The sequence below is a fragment of the Passer domesticus genome, chromosome 1 (assembly GCF_036417665.1).
Source record: "Passer domesticus isolate bPasDom1 chromosome 1, bPasDom1.hap1, whole genome shotgun sequence".
Classification (NCBI taxonomy): Eukaryota; Metazoa; Chordata; class Aves; order Passeriformes; family Passeridae; genus Passer; species Passer domesticus.
In genome coordinates this window covers 135,455,213-135,472,059 of record NC_087474.1, presented here as the reverse complement: position 1 = coordinate 135,472,059, position 16,847 = coordinate 135,455,213, and the positions used below count along the sequence as shown (strand labels likewise).

The following is a 16,847-nucleotide window of genomic DNA, read 5'->3' as shown; positions in this document are numbered from 1 at the left end:
TTCCAAAGTCTCATTTTGTGACAGGTTAAGTACAACGGAACCTGTATGAAAGACTCATAGAAGGATATGCAGAACAAAATCTAAGATGAGCAAAAATAGACAAAATAGAGGTCCAGCTCTGAAACCTTTTTTTTAGAAAAGATCCCATTGGCTTTGATTTGTGTTTGCTTCAGAAGAGTGGCATATTCTATTGCCAAATCTTCCACTTGTGTCTAATATTCTGTAAAAAAAAAAAATTAAATATACTTTGAGAAGAGAATAACAAAAACATTGAACTGGTCTATAACGTGAGTGCATGGTTTTGGGGTTTTTCTTTAGTCCTACAAAAATTAAAAAGCTCTAAAATTTAAATAGAAAACTACAGTTATTACAAGGAATTGCACAGGGGAGTATATTAGGACATCTATTTTCCTCATTAGGATTTCAGTTACAGTGATTCAGAAATGGACAACATCTACATATAATCAGTAGGGATCTGATTACAAGTGTTTGAATGACTAAGTTCTCTGTGGGGTTTATCCTAAATAGGTAGTCGTCAGTTTGTGAAATTTACCAAACAAAGCCAAGATATTTTTCTATTGAAACTATGTCTGTATGAAAGAATTTTTAGCTGGGTTCATGGCAACATCAAGTCATAAATTGCATGAAAGCCTAGAGAGCTCTGACACTTGAATCCTACATTTACCATGTGTATCAATTAAAAAAGGTTTATGTTTGTGATGATTGTGAGAGTATCATATAGTATAGTATAGTATAGTATAGTATAGTATAGTATAGTATAGTATAGCATAGCATAGTGGTTTCCTTGTTAGGAAAAAAAAGAAAAAAGAGAGAGAAAAATGCCTTTTCTGCCACATTATCCTTGATATCCTTGATATCCTTGGTGATCCATTAATTACTACTCATTACCTTGTGAAACTTAAATGCAGTGAAAACATCTTACAAGTCCAGAATCGTCTATGTGTGTTATTTTTTTACTAGCTTTGTGGATTCAAAGATCCTTTTCTTTTCCTTCTCTTCACAGGAAACGATCTCTTTCTAGTTGCAGTGCATGAACTCGGACATGCTCTGGGCTTGGAGCACTCTAATGATCCCACTGCAATCATGGCTCCATTTTACCAGTATATGGAAACTGACAACTTCAAACTACCTAATGATGATTTACAGGGCATCCAGAAGATATACGGTACGTCATGTTCTCATCAGACAACACAAGCTTTTTGGTTTAGAATAACTTTGAGGTGCTCCTGGCCATATCACCTCTCCAAAGGGTTCCTTAGTGTGGACTTGACTAGTTGTTATGCCAGAGTCTCTGTGAGTAAAACATCCAAAGATTTTGAGGGCACTATTACTCTGTTTCTCACTGTTCAAAACTTATATTCAAATCTGCACTCATCTGGAATAGTAATTTGAAATGTCTTAAAAATCCGTAAAGAAAATTCACTCAAAAATATTGCAAACCATGAAAATATTAAGAAATGCAGGTCTGTAACTATAATGAGATTATTTACACAGGCGTCCAAGCTCATGTAACTGGATGAAGTCTTTGTTTCTTGGTTTATCAGTTATAATATAGAAAATTTCCTTCAAAATCTGAGGTCCTGTAAATACCCTTTCTTGTATATCACAAATTGTTCTCAAAATGGTGTTATAGACGCTACAGAGGGTAAAGAAGGGACTACTTCTTTAAAATATGTTCATTTAGGTTTTTATGGCCTGATATAAAATACATATGATGCCAATAAAGTCTGCATTAAATAAGGCAACTAATATTTTTTTTTAAATTCAAAACAGTAACATAGTTGTGATTTTGGGTTGAATGTAATACTAATTCCCATATTACTATCCCTTAAACTTCCAAAGACATAGCTTTAGTTTTGGTTTTAATGACTTTGATTTTGTTGGTATATGTTAAATAGTCTTTTTTTTTTTCTTTAAAGATTTATTTGATCTTTAGAACTGTAAAATCTGTTGTATCTCCATGTTAATGCTCTCTATCCAGTGCATATTGATATTGCCTTGGTTAATATTCCTTAATTAAATCTGAACTGGATTAAATTCTGTACTTCCAGTTTTTCCTGTTTAAAATTTGTCGTCTTTATGTTGATTATTGTGAGGGCCATTCTTTCTTTATCTTTCCTAGCAGAAAGGACAACTATGATCATGTAGATTTACTGTACTGCTAACTAGAAATCTGCAGACTGGTGTAATAGTAACAATAATTTTAAGACATCATATTCACAAGCACAGATAGATATTGTCGTAAAGCATAAATAGCAATTTCAGAATGATTGGCTGATCAAGTTTTGTTTGGTTTTTTTTCCTGCTTAGCTGGAAGGAAGATTGTTTCTCATGACCTCATAAGTTGGTAGTCTAGACTTAAGGGCTAGACAAGAATATTTTGCTGAAAACTAGCTGCTAAGCTCGAACAGCTGTGGGCTATACATTAGGAGAAATGTGTTGCCCCTGGGAAGTAATATCTGACATCACCACCAAGTGGCATAAAAAAACTTTGATTTGGAGTTAAAAACTTTCCAACACAAGCTACTGCAAACTGATTCCTTTGCTCCCTTTAAAATAAAGATGTGATCTGAAATCATATGCCTCAATAAAAATGTCACACCTATTAAAATAATTACTTTGGTCTGCAGTATTCCTTGAAATACTCTTATTAACTGTAAATTATAAATGTCACAAGTCTTAAAATTGTGAATGAAATAAATGCCTTATTAAATGGCATGAAAACCATTTGGCAAGTTTAAGATTTCCGTACATAATCCATCTTTTTTTTAATACAGTATGTGGTTTTTCATAAAATTCTCAGAAATTCAAATGTCATTTTTGCAGTTTTAGAGTTGCCTTAATATTCAAAAGTGTTTCTGAAGGTGGTCATACAAACAGTATTTATTTTTTTATGTCAAAGTGTATTATCTTTTTAAATTATTTGGAGAGAGGCCTAAATAGAGTGAGCAAAAATTAAAAAATTCATCTTGTTTCCAGACGTGTAACTATAAGTGAAGCTTCTTATCTTTTTGTCCGTGAGAAATAAATGTTGCTGATATGTGTAGAGAGGGGCAGGCATTTTCAGTACACTCATTTCAAGTCATTCAGTATGCCATTAAGGTTATGATCAGTATCTCCCTGGGATGGCCTGATGACTTGCAGGTAGAGAAACTATGAGAGGAATAGTAATTTCATAAAACTCAGTATGTTTTGAAAAATAATATATTTGAAAGAAGAAAAATGTTTTGAGACTGCTCTACAGAGTTTTAGTTTTTCACTTGAAGAAAATATGTAAATCATGGCAGGGGGGTGATGGGGTATGTGTGTTGTATACATGTCTAGAATTTGAGGTCCACTTTTAGGAGCTGCTGTACATACCAAGGGACATTGGAAAGAGCAGGGATTGTCCTGTCTCTAATGAATATGACATCACTTGATCTAAAAATTTTGTCAGTAGTAAGTAGCAAGTATGCTACGCATGTGCCTTTGTGAATTGATGACTATAGATTAAAAATATATGTTGAAAATCTATTGACTGATGATGATCTTATAAGAAACAAGATCTTTTTTCATTTTTTTTGTATGAGAGAAAATGATTCTGTTATGAGAGCTCTTATTCAGTTGGTAAAAAATTAGCTTTGAGCTATTAGGCCTAAGCATCCTTTGAAGGTTTTATTGGAATGTTGCTCCAAAAAGGAAGATTTTGGATAATGAAAACTAATTATTTTCCTTGGATTTTTTTAGTCATTCTTTATACCCTTTATAACCACTGCCTGGTTGATAACTGAACAGGCTCCCCAGGGAAGTGGTCACAGCACCAGCCTGATTGAGTTCAAGAGGCACTTGGACAATGCTCTCAGGCACATGATGAGGCTTTTGGGGTGTCCTGGGCAGGGACAAGAGCTGGACTCAGTGATTCTAATGGTTTCCTTCCAACTCAGCATATTCTGTGATTCTCTGATTCAATGATTTAATAACATCAGAAAGGTATGTTAGGTCACTTATTCAATCCCCTTTCACTGTCAGGTTTGTGCAGCTTACAGCTGGTTTTGTTGTGTATGTTTCCTTTATTGGGTTTGTATATTACATCCAGCTGCTGTATTTTTCAAGGTCCACCTGACAGGATACCTCCACCAACAAGACCTCTGCCCACAGTGCCCCCACATCGTTCAGTCCCTCCAGCAGACCCACGGAAGAATGACAGGCAACCTAAACCTCCCCGGCCACCCACTGGTGACAAACCTTCCTATCCCGGAGCCAAGCCTAACATCTGTGATGGGAACTTCAACACTCTGGCTATTCTTCGCCGGGAAATGTTTGTTTTTAAGGTAGGAGGCTGTGAATTTTTCAGTGTTACATCAAATGTCTACATTTCTCTTTTTTTTTTATAAAGCAAACTCTCATTCGTCATGAGTCTACATTCCCAGCCTGCTCACAGTTAGAAAGTTCAAGAAAAAAATTAAAAAATAAACATACACATGGCTTAAACATCTAGCAGGGGACTGCTGTAATGTTCTATTTTAAGAAAATACTCGTGTCAGCAGAAACTGTAATGCCTCAAAATGTAAGGGTAAATAAATACTGCATGTTATGGAAAGATAAAAAGTGTAAATCAATTCATGAGTAATAGGGATGGTTTTGTTGGGAATACAGCCACATGCCAACATACTGTGTCTTCAGTACTTTTTTTTTTTCATGGAACTATAATTTTAACTTTACGATTAGATCTGTCATTTACAAAGGAAGTTTGTCATTGTGTTGTGGTTGCATTGAAACCACAATATCTTACTAAAGGTCTTTGCCACAAAATTCTTACAGCAAATGTGTCATTATTTATGTCCATTCATCTTGCTCTGAGTTGAAAATGTGGTGTATATACAACAAATTGAAATAAACAAACTGAACTGAAAGGCAGTCTTTTAATAGAAGCACTTTGCTGAGACTCATGGCCATCAAAGGTAACTTTAGAAGGATGATCTGCAGTATGGTTTCCAGAAGGCATTGAATGTTGAAGAAAAATTACAGAATCATTATTGCTCAGTCTCTTAAACCGATATGCTGTCAGGTAATGTTGTGCAAAAATTTCAGGAACAAGCAACAGGATAATCTGTTCTATTGAAGTAATAGTGTGTCACATTTGCTCAAGCAATGGGAAGTATGAGATCTTTGTTTTGTAAATGTGTGATAGGATCCTTTTTATCTCCAGTACTATAGGTGGAGAAGAAGGGACTTTCATGTGACTAGATAAGCATTTTCTCTTCAGCACTAGTATAAGTGCAAGGGAAAGGCAATGTATTTGTCCCAAAATGTGAAGCTCCCTGTTAAATTTTGTTGTACTTTCTGATAGGACTCATTTCTCCCTTATGTGTTTTCTTTTTGTATAATCTATTTTACCATATAAATCTTATTAGCAATGCTACCCAGGTTTTCACTTTCTTTAGCATATCTAAAAGCCATATACAAATAGCTTTACATTAATTCATTCAAAATTATTGAGCTACCTTCACAATCCAATGGACAGGAAACATTTTTCCCATAAACAGCTAAGGATTTTTGCAGCCTAGGGCTGTCAGCCCATTCTATTTGAATAGATGGTATATGGTGAAACACTGGGAGGTCCTGAACCATCAGTCTTTTATGACTAAAACTCAAAGGTTGAGGAAGAACCTAATTTTCTAGCTTGACATTAAACAGGATATTAAAATACCTACTTCAATCTCATGCCATCCACCTCAAGAGCAATAGAACATATTCTCATTTAGTTTAGACATAAATCAATAAACTGAGAAATTCTGTTCCACTAATACAAAATTTCCTGTCTAGGCAAGCCTGTGTTTCTGGATAAAAATATTCACCATCATTAATAATCACTCTTATCTGGTCTGATTGAAAACAAATTAAGTTTTCTTCAAAAATGTTTACTGCTTACTGCCTAACAGCACATATTTATTATAAAGTTTGTATGCTTGCTAGTGTGCTGACTGCATTTAAGTTCCAAAAATAAAATTATTTTCATGATCATTCCAATGAGGAAATATGATAAAAGTCTCTCAGAGAAAAATGACCAGTAACAGAACGCTTCTGGATTTCATGTATACAGTCTGACTCCCCAAATGAAGTCACTGCAATCATAAAGGCAATGTGCTAGGCAGGGAAGTAAAAGGTCACCTTTGTTGAGGTTAATTTCTTTAGTGTCCCGCAGTATCCCTTTTCTTCTCAGGATGCCCGAGAACATAACAAGGCATGCCTTGGGTTAGCGTGCTAAGCAATGGAATTTGCCTAAGTATAGGGATTTTGACTTTGTAGAATGAGCGTCTTTGAATGCTTGACTTAGTGAGCCTTAAGTCTCTTGTTTGTACATTAATTTTCTAGTGAAGATTTTTGTCTGCTAAAGGATTTTTATTAACTGTTTGAGATTTTTTGAGGGGGTAGCAGGGGGTGATGTATAGGGAGGACTATAAAAAGGGCAGAAAAGGGGAAGAGTTAGAAAAGTCAACTTTGTGGAATACTGGGGTGTGGGACAGGTTGTAAGGAAAATCTCAGCATGTCTGAATGTAGAAGAAAAAGGGCAGGAATTAGTTCTTAGGAGGTGTAAACAGAAATAGGGATTGAACACAGGGAAATCATCCAGCAGAGGAGGAAACCAAGCTGGAAGTTCTGTGATGTGTCACAACAAAAATAATCAAACCTCTTTTCCCTTGCTCCTTAATGATAGTGCAAGGGAATACTGGGAGGGCATGAGTGATGGGCTGGGAGCCAAGTACAGGAAGGTGGAGAACAGGGGATTGATGACAGTAATGTACCAGGTGGAAACAATTAAAGAAGAATTATGACCTTCATTGGAAGAATTATTGCTGGATAGTTCCCAGATGAGTTAAATGAATACAGTTGGAGCCTAATCAAATTAAATCCTTTTCTTTCTTTGTCTTTATCCAGAGGTCTGTAATTACTGTGTATTTTTTTACAGATTATACTGCCTCCTGAATGGAATGTATGCCATGTACCAATTTCAAATTGAAAATAGTCAGGTTTTTGGTTTTCTTTTTTTTTTTTTTTTTCTCATAGATAAGTGTCAAACTCAGGAGTTCAATTTGTTTAAATAATCCTTGAAATTGCTTGGGAACTAAGCCACAGAGTTGAAGAATTTAAGCACTTTTGAATAATTAAATTCTAATTGAAGCATAAAACTGAAGCATGAAATCTAACATGTTGAGATACACTGTGGATTTTCATAGTAGATGACAAACATTAATTTCAAGATTGTTTTCTCTTGGCTGTTGTGCTATTAGGTATACTTAAGAACATCAGAATATTAGAAACAATTTCTCTGTTCAGTCAAATTAATGAGCTTTTTCTGTGGTTTTAAGACTGTCTGCATTCTCAAATGGATATTAGTAAATAAAAGAGTAAAATTGAATATCACTAAATTCAAGGAGAAAATGCAATTTACACTTATCCATCCCTTTTTATTGTTTTGCCATCCCTTTTTATTGTTTTGCCTTCACAAAATAACAATCCTAGAGACACATGATAAAAGTTCTAGGGTCATAGAGATGAAAAACAGGGGAACTCTTCTTGATCTAACATAAATATTTAACACAAAAGCAATCAACTCACTAAAGATTCTCCAATGATCACAAAAAATTTATAATTTTACAGATAAGATATTTTTAGTAGAAATTATTGGATTTTAAAGAAAAAGTAATTCTTTTACGCCAAATATACACATATCAATATCACTGACATATAAATGTATTGTCCCGAGAGGATTTATTCCAGAATGCTTTAAATTAGATGCCCTTAAAATGTCCCTGCCAGCTGTAAGGTTTGGGGACACAGTATGCTATGCAATGAAAATGTTTGTTGAAATCAATACATCGTAACTATTGGTTTCAGTTGTCACCAACTGATAAGTACTGCTGTTATTTGATTCATGCTTGAATTGGTATAAGAAACTATCAGGGCAGAAGAATTTCTATGCCAAAATTCACGTGTGCCAAGTTTTTATTTTTGGATAGCTTCTTAGTTTCTGTATTTATACTCAGTACAATTACTATTTTGCTGTCACACTCATTTCCAATCTTTTCTTCTTCTGTTTAGTTAGAAGTCCCCTGGGACACAGAAAATGGCTGAAAATGGTGAAAAAGAAAGGTCTTCCTTTTCTGGGCAAGTTATGCAAAGTGGTATGACAGTGTCTGCCTTTAATGAAAATCCTCTCTGCCATTGTGTGTAGCAATATGTGGTATGCAACAATACTGTCTTATTAACATCTCCTGAGAGTACCTCCAGGGCTAGTGCATCATGAAAAGCAACCCCATTGTCTAAGGTCTGCAGAAAAAATCCATTAGTGAAAAAGTTTGTAGCATGTACTTCAACTTTTTTTTCCCTTCGTCCTGTGCAATTCACACTTTGTTCCATGGCAACAAAATTACCTGTAGCTCTTCTTCATCAAACAGTGTGACTGCTGGCAATATCTTTTCCTTTACATTCTTTTCAGTCTCACAGATTTAAAAAAATCCTGCTTTTTTGAGCAAGTTGCATCTCAAAAAGTAAGCATATGTAGAATTTGTCCTTCATAAGCATCAAATTAGAGGGACAAGTTACAGTCCTTTTTTTTATGTGATACAGGTTTTTGTTTCACAGAAGAACATTTCACAGATGTTGCACTGGTCCTTTGTTTAGTGCTTAATCCTTAGGAAACAAATAAATGGATCCTATATAATCTTTAATGGTTTTAGTTGTCTTGTTGGAAAAGTTAACTCTTTGGAGAACAGCTTTTTATAATTACTCTTATATACTGTGGTGTTTGTAGAAATGTAATTTAAGTATTAGATAAAGAATTTTGTCCAGCAGACAAATAGCATTTACAGCTCAGAGAAATATCTTCCCAACACTGCAGATGGTTGAATATAGAACCAGTTTGAGGAAGGCCTTAACAGACTGTAGTAATTTCTCCAGAACTTGCAGAAATTTGTTTTCTGACTCTTGATCTCCTAAGAACCATTGTAAAAACATTTATGACATGCCAAACAAGCCAAGGCAATTAAGCTGTAATTACTCTTTGGCATTAGTTTAGACTGTGATTGCTTTCATACGTAACAGTATAGATTCCATTTAATATCCCTCTTAGAACTGTGTATTTATGTAGAGTATGCCATTAAACACAAAAGGAAAAAAAATCTGTTTCTTGATATGTGGTAAACACATGAGAAACTTCTAAAGCATTTCAGCATTGGTTATTTAATCTAATTACAAATCTGTGAGACAGAGGGAAAATACTACTAATAAAAGCAGAGGCAAAGAAATAGCTGTAGAATGAGATTTGATTTCACTGTATTTGAAAGCAGACTTTTTTCAGAGCTCTTGTGGTCTGTTTGTGTAGCTGGTTTTTGTCGTGTCATGCTGTGGGTGTCTGAGCTGTCAAATGCTGCCTGGGAAAGTTCAGCAGAGGATCCTGAGGAAGTAGACACTTTGTGATCTGAGAGGGAAAACTGCTTAACATCTTAGCTGTAAAAGACTTGGAACAGTAGTTCAGAAGTAGTTACGCCTGCAGAGAGCAGACTTCTTTTACCCTATTTTTTGTATCATGTTAGGAAGAACAGCTTGATGGAGTTTGCCAATTTTGAACTAATCAGGGAAGGAGATCTGCTTTAATTCAGGTAATTCAGTTTATGTGTTGAAAATTAAGAGCAAAGTAGCAAAACCTCAGTGGGGATTTCAATGTATTATAATATACCAAGCTAACTGGAAATGTACAGCATGGTTGTTTTATGAAACAAAACCAAATTGTAGGAAGTCATAAGGATACATGCAGGGACATGCTGGGATGCTAAAAAGTCATAGCTTGTCTGTTTTTGATAATTGAATACTTTCACTGACAGATGTAAAAATATTCTCCAAATGTTACCTCAGCCTTTCAATCTGCTTCAAAGCTAGGAAAGGTTTCTAGTTAACACATTTCACAGGCTTAAAATGGGAAGTACAATCTGTTCCTTACAGTGTGGAAAGTGGGTAGTATATTCCATCCAGCTGCAGAGCAATTTAGACAAGAATGTAATCACCTGGGTGATAATTGTACCAGAATAGTTCTGTTTAAAATCTTTCTACCATCTCTCTTTTAAAAAAGTTGTCATGAACTTTGTTACACAATTTGAAAGATGGCAGCCTAGTCATAGGAATACTTATTATCTAGCAGCTACACACATATCTGTATATATAAATGTAAATTTTATGTATAGAAAGTTCTAAAAAAATCCTAACTCTATTTTTAGGGCTACATTTACAAAGGTATCAATATAATTGATATACATCGTATTGAAACTTACAAGCGACTTGAACTGATTAATAGTCTGTACTATCTGCCTAGTAAAATTCCCATTAGTCATATAGTAGCCCATTAAGAAGTGTAACCTTACCAGGATGTATGACTCAGTATCTTCCACAGGGCTTTTGATTTGTCAGGAGAGGGAGTACCGTTTTTTTCCAAAAGGCTATGTTTTCACTGGCACACAGTGTGGTGTAAAAGGATTTAATCAGTGGTAGAGCAGATGGTACTGAGTTCCTCTCATGTCCATCATATGTGCTTTGCTTTTAATTAGATACAGTTTGTCCTCTGAGGCCAAACAGTTGCACAATCCATGTGGATCCGATTTTTCAGAAGGGTAGCTGTATCTTAGACATTGGTGTCTTTGACTGTGGACCTCGTAAGAGTGTTTCATCTAATGGTGGGTGTTACTGTCTTTCTAATATATAATTGCCCACACCATCTTGTCCCAAATAAACCCTCACATGCAAAACATATTATTATATTATTATTTCTTCTCATACAACTTTTTGCATGACACAATTGTACCTGTTGGTTGACTACCTCCATACTACATGCTGCAATACAGTTGAGGAAGATGAGGTAGATGTAACAGCTGTGCTGAAGCGTTGCCTTGGACTTGAACGCTAATATTCTGAATTTTATTTTCCCTGAGAGAAAAGAAAGACAGATGATTTTTTTTAATTTCAGTTTAAACATGAGGAAAAATAATTGTCCCTTCTGTGACTTTTTGTAGCAACAGAAATATGAGCACTAAAAACTCATAGCCTCCCAAAATGTTTCTGTTGCTTATTTTCCCCACTTAACTCCAAAGGAAGTTTCAAGTATTTCTACATACTCCCCTAAAACCCCTAGAGGTCCTTTCCAACCTCAGCCATTCTGTGATTCAGTGAATGTGCTGAAATTTGACTGTTTCACCCACTCATTTCCCAATAGCATTTGCTCCATCTCGTTTGGAATATGACCGGCAGAGGCAATAGCTAGTGAGATTTGGTCAGGAGCCTGTGTGACTTCTTTATTCCAGCTCAGAAAAGCAGACCAGGCAGAGGAGGATGGGGTGTGTGGAACCTGCTCACAAACATTAACAAGAAGTGCAGGGGAGGGAATATCCACCCTTTCCGTCTGTGTGAGACAGATGCTCTGCTGCCTCCTTCCTTGGGTCAGCTTTCAGAGGAAATCATCCTCCTTCCTAGGGTCAGGCTCTGAGCTAAAATACTTTATTCAAAGGCTGACTTGGTCTTGTCTCTTTGAAACTCTCACCATCTCATGATGAGCCATTAATACCCACAAGGTGCACTCCCTACCCCAGAGAGTCCTCACAGATAAAAAGGAGCACTTCAGACTCTTCAAGGGTTTTCAGAGCTGGACAGTCTGAGTTTAACAGGAATACTGGAGTGAATTGTGTGAATTATTATACAAATGTGGTAGCAGGCTTTGGGATAGTGTTTAAAAATCGTGGGCAGTTAAATGTGAATCTAAACAAATTCAGATTTCTGATTTAGTTTAAATCTAATAAATACTGAAAATGTGATACAAAATATTTGCAAACCATTGGCCACAATTCAAAAAATTAGTCATTCTTTAGAAGTATTTGTTAAAATAGAGTGGAACTGGGGGAATCTGAAACTCTCTAGTATTGCTTTATCCGAAAGGACAGAGTGGGTCAAACTTTTATGTATTCTTAGGAAAGTACTTGTAAGTTGAATAAAAAAATAGAATTGCTACATTTTCTCACTCCAAAAAAAAAAAAAAAATCCTCCAACAAATGATAATGTGCTTATATGGTGTTATTTGTGCATTTAGAAATGCTATTTTTATTAGTTGTTGAAAATAACGGTTCCTTTTTTCCTGCCCATATGACAAAAGTTTGTTCTAAAATCTACTTGATCATTAAAAATTGTGTTTTCAATCACAAGTTTTACATGCTACCAAATGTAAGGAATATTGAACAATTATGGTTCTGCATGAAACTGTTAAATAAGAGAAAGACATTAAAAGTACAGATAAACAAATGCATGTGAAAAGACTAATCTGGTAAATTTATTTCTTGTGCATAACTCAACAATAGGCAGAGAATCTCAGTGAGGAAAATAAATGCCCTCAGTGGACATACACACTTGAAAAAGAACTAATGATATCAAATAAAGTGGAAAGATGTAATCATGGGAATTTTCCTGCTCATATTACAGTATTTGTTTCCTAAATTCAGAGAATCCTATGACCCTATTATGTTTTTACTTGTGATTTTAATACAGTAAACATGAATAATGAAAAGTTTTACCTGAATTCTAGCGTGTAAAAGGTATTTAGTTTTGTAGAAGTTGCCTTTTTTCAGAGGCTTAGTGTTTGCATGTACTGATTAAAAATATTTCATTGGCAAGAGAATAGAAAAAAACATTATTGACAGAAAATAATTGCATAAACTCACAGCAAGGCATAATCTAAAATTACATGGAGGCATATCTTCAATTTAGTGCCACCAGCAAGTGTTATCTTGTAATATTAACAATACATTTTAACTGAGGCTACATCCTAATGGAACCAAAGGGAGTAATTGCAGAAACACTTCAAGCACAAGTCTTAATTAAAATTTCTTGTTGTATAAAATTGGGACCTTTCAACTAATTTAGGTAAATGTTTTGGAAAACAATTTGAATGGCTTGTAATTTAAGCTTTTTCAAGCAGCAGTATTATTTGCTTAAACTTTCTTAATCTTCTTTTACATCCAAAGATTTCTATTCTACCAGTTTTTGTATATTTATAAATTTCTTTGATTATTTTTTTGTCCCTTTCAAGCGGTTGAAGGTCCACAAGGTTTGTAAAAGTCTGTCAGGGTTTTAAATGCAGATAAATTAATCTCATTTGTTCCTCTGAATTAGCCATTTCCTATGCAAAACCCTGCACTAGTACACAATTGAAATCTTAAATAATGTAAAACACATGTATGTTTATTTTTTCAACAACCTAGTGAAACATTATTCACATTCTTGGCAATCTATTGAAAAATATTAAAAAATTATAACATATAATTACTTAAATGCTGCATTTCCTTCATTTTTATAAATTATAGCTTGAATATTTACAAATGTTGCTTTCCTTGCCTATTGATCAAAAACTTGGCCCACTTGAAAGTAATGGTAAAAAACTCCAGTGACTATAACACACTGATGATTTCACTTGGTTTTAATTACCTTTGGTGTAATAAGGGACCATCTCTTATGAGTAGTACATATTAGGGAAAATCACAAAAGAAACAACAGATAAGCTTGCAATGCGAAGTGTATGAAATTAAAAATTGTTTTTCTCTACAAAATCAAATTTGATGATGCTGCATTTCCAGTCAATAAATCAAAATTTTGCAGTGACCATTTTAATTTACGATTTGACATATCTGTCTAAAGAAAATATCCTTACCAAGAAGAATAGGCTGTATTAGGCAAAGGTTATCCTTAATAATGGCAGAGTTCAAACTATTCCCATTCTCTATAAGATTGCACCAGTATTTCTCCTCAGTCTTATCACATTGTAGCCTTTGATTTTGTGTTCGAGTGATGTCTGGCCAGCCCTTTATAATAGCCACAGTCATTTGCTGATTTAAATTGTACATTCCCAGCTTATCTGTAGTCAGATGTGGTTTATGGCATTACATATTCACTGTTAAAAATTCCTCCACTTTCTACAAGATCTAATGCCTGTATCTGAGTGACAGAGGCAGTGAGCAAAGACAATTGAATATCTATCATTTTCATATTTGTGTTGTCATGACAGATTTTATTGTTGGTTGCAGTTTTCTGGATGTTTCACTCTTAATGGCCTGTTTTGCTTATTGACCATTGCTGTCAACCTCAAAGCTGAGACACTTTAGAAATGATCACTCTTCACCCACTGATTAGTGTGGGATCTTCTACAATCATTTTTCTAATCCTACTACGTCCACCAGGAAGAACGTATACTTAGCCTTGCTCCATACCATTTGGAGTTAGATTTGGTACCCAGATTTTTTTTTCTTTTTTTGTTGTCAGCACAATATCAGAGAACACAAACATTAAAATGAGAACAAAAAGCATATATTAGCCTCTTATCTTGCAGTGGCTTGAATACAAAATAACCCTCACTCACTCACTCACCTACAGGACATGAAGCACAATTCTCAAAGGGAAGAAAGGACTTTAGCACAGGAGCTACCAGGGTTCATTGACAGAACTGTAAACTAGATTGGAAGGGGAAAAGGGACAAAACCACTGATAAGCAATTGCAGTGATAAGCAGTGGGATGGCATGCCAAAACTTGACAAATTGAGTGCTAGTGAGAATCCTTGGGGCTGAAGCTGCCCAGAAATGTGGGGGACAATAAAAAGAGACTATAGTAAATGGGGTTACCTGAGGCTGGTGGCCAGTCACTAGTGGGGTTCACATGACTACATGTTAAGACCAGTTCTCTTGTACACTTTCACAAACAACTAGGATAGAGAACTTGAAGGGATGCTAAGTAAGTTTGCCAATGACACTGTATTGGGAGGAGCTGATTACTCCATTGAGGACTGAGAAGCCCTGCAGGTATGTCAACAAATTAGAAGGTTGGGCAATCACCAACCATATGAAGTTCAGCAAGGGAAAGGGCTGGATTCTGCACCTGGGACAGGGCAAACCAGGATGTACAGACAGATTTGGGAACAAGATACTGGAGAGACCACCATGGGAAGAGTCTTAGGGGTCCTGGTTGATGGAAAGCTGAATCTGAGCCAGCAGTGCCCTGACAGCCAGAAGGCCAACCCAGTCCTGGGATGCACCAGGCTCAGCATCACCAGCTGGGCAAGGGAAGGGATTGTCCTGCTCTTCTGTGCACTGGGGCACCTTCAGTGTCTACTTGGTATAGGCATGCATATGTAAACAGAGGTGGTATGACCCTGAAATGAGTAGTGTAGGTCCTCTTCCATTTCCCCTTCAAACAGTGTATTAAAGAGTGAGATATCATCTTGAGAGCCTCATTCTGGTTAGAACAGCTTCAGTATCTTGTCTATGTATGAACTGTCCTAAACTACTGCAATCAGGAGTAAATATTTTAATTACTCCTTGCTTCCACTTGTGGTTCTGACATGACTCATCAATGCACTCCAAATTCTTCTGGTTTCCTCAGAGATTTCACGCAATGTGCAGTGTGGAGAAGGCAGAGAGACAGGATAAGTGGTAGCATGAGCACATGCTGCATCTGCACATAGGATCACATTGAATTGTGTATATGTGCAAAAACATGAAATTTGGTTTCATGAATCATGAAGATTCAAGCAAGGGACGTGATTATTTTAGGTCTTCAGAGACAAAATAAATGTCAATATAAGGGTTAGTGACACAGCTAATTTCATGTATTGTATTTTTACTGCATGTTTCATTTATTCATTAAATGTTTTATTTTTCTCCCCTTACTTCCTTGTAAATGTTTTTCTATTATTAGCTGTAAAATCCCAGAATCAGAATGGTTTGGTTTGGAAGGAACCTTCAAAGATCATATATTCCAACTTCCCTGCTATGGTCTGTAAACATATCTGCATATGATTATGAATTTATGGATGTGACAGAAATATAAAAATACATAATTCTGATATAGTGATATAGTGATAAATAATAATAATAACAACAATTCTTTCTAGTAAAAAGGTCCCTGCTTAAAGGAAATTAAATCTTTCATTACATCCAGAAAAAAATTATAAGAGTACTAATTTCTGTGATCCTACAATATCAATGATAGACTTCTGATGGTAGATTTTGGATAATCCTGGAATTGATAGTTTGTAACTGCCTCATCTTCAAAAACTGGCCAACAAGAGTGAATGATAATGACTTCTATTTTATTTCCACATGGAAACAGACTTAGAAGCTTCCTTTAGCTGAAAACTATGCTAAGTGATCTCATAGATATGCCATAGATCACAAGTCTCCATCTTATTAATGTAGGTGCATATTATTTTTTAGCAGGTAAATCCTTCTCTATTCTATTTGGAATTTTATAATCTTCATGCTTTGCCAGGAATATCTATCTGGATTAATGAAACTAGAAATAAGTATTTATGGTTTTGGCTTGTTCATAATTTCTCCATTTGAATTTTGTCAGTGTTTTTGCTGCCTGCCTCTGAAAATTTTTGGTGAAAAAGGTCATACCCTCTCTTGTATTATCTGTAACTTTTGTTTATCAGGGCCTGCATTCCCTGCTCATTTAATACCCCATACATTTTGTGGGTAAAAATTAAGAAAGGTAGTTGAATTTGCTCTAATGTGACTTTTTTGTTTATCAGAGTGCTTGAGTCATTACAGAGAGCCTGATGACTCAGATATATTTGTTATAGTTTTTAAAATAATCTACTCACCTCTAGCAAACAGTGAAGCATCATATCTTAAGTGATGGAGTAATAAGGGTAGACAAGTAGAAAAAAAACCCCAAATTATGCTGATTTCATTGCAGGGGTTGGTCAGTGTCTTTTGGAGAAAGATGTCCGTCCTGAACCATTTTTATGTGAAGTTACAGA

The 16,847-nt window shown here is 35.3% G+C and overlaps 1 protein-coding gene across 4 annotated transcripts in view; it reads left to right on the top strand.

Moving 5' to 3' along the window:
• The window catches only part of MMP16 (matrix metallopeptidase 16), a 172,131-nt gene that overhangs the window by 118,010 nt on the left and 37,274 nt on the right, over positions 1-16,847 (top strand). For all 4 annotated transcript variants that reach the window (XM_064390962.1, XM_064390938.1, XM_064390954.1 and 1 more), the window contains 2 exons: positions 1,025-1,186; positions 4,114-4,331. In XM_064390962.1, the coding sequence (XP_064247032.1) occupies positions 1,025-1,186; positions 4,114-4,331 (380 nt within the window). The remainder of the gene's footprint in view (positions 1-1,024; positions 1,187-4,113; positions 4,332-16,847) is intronic.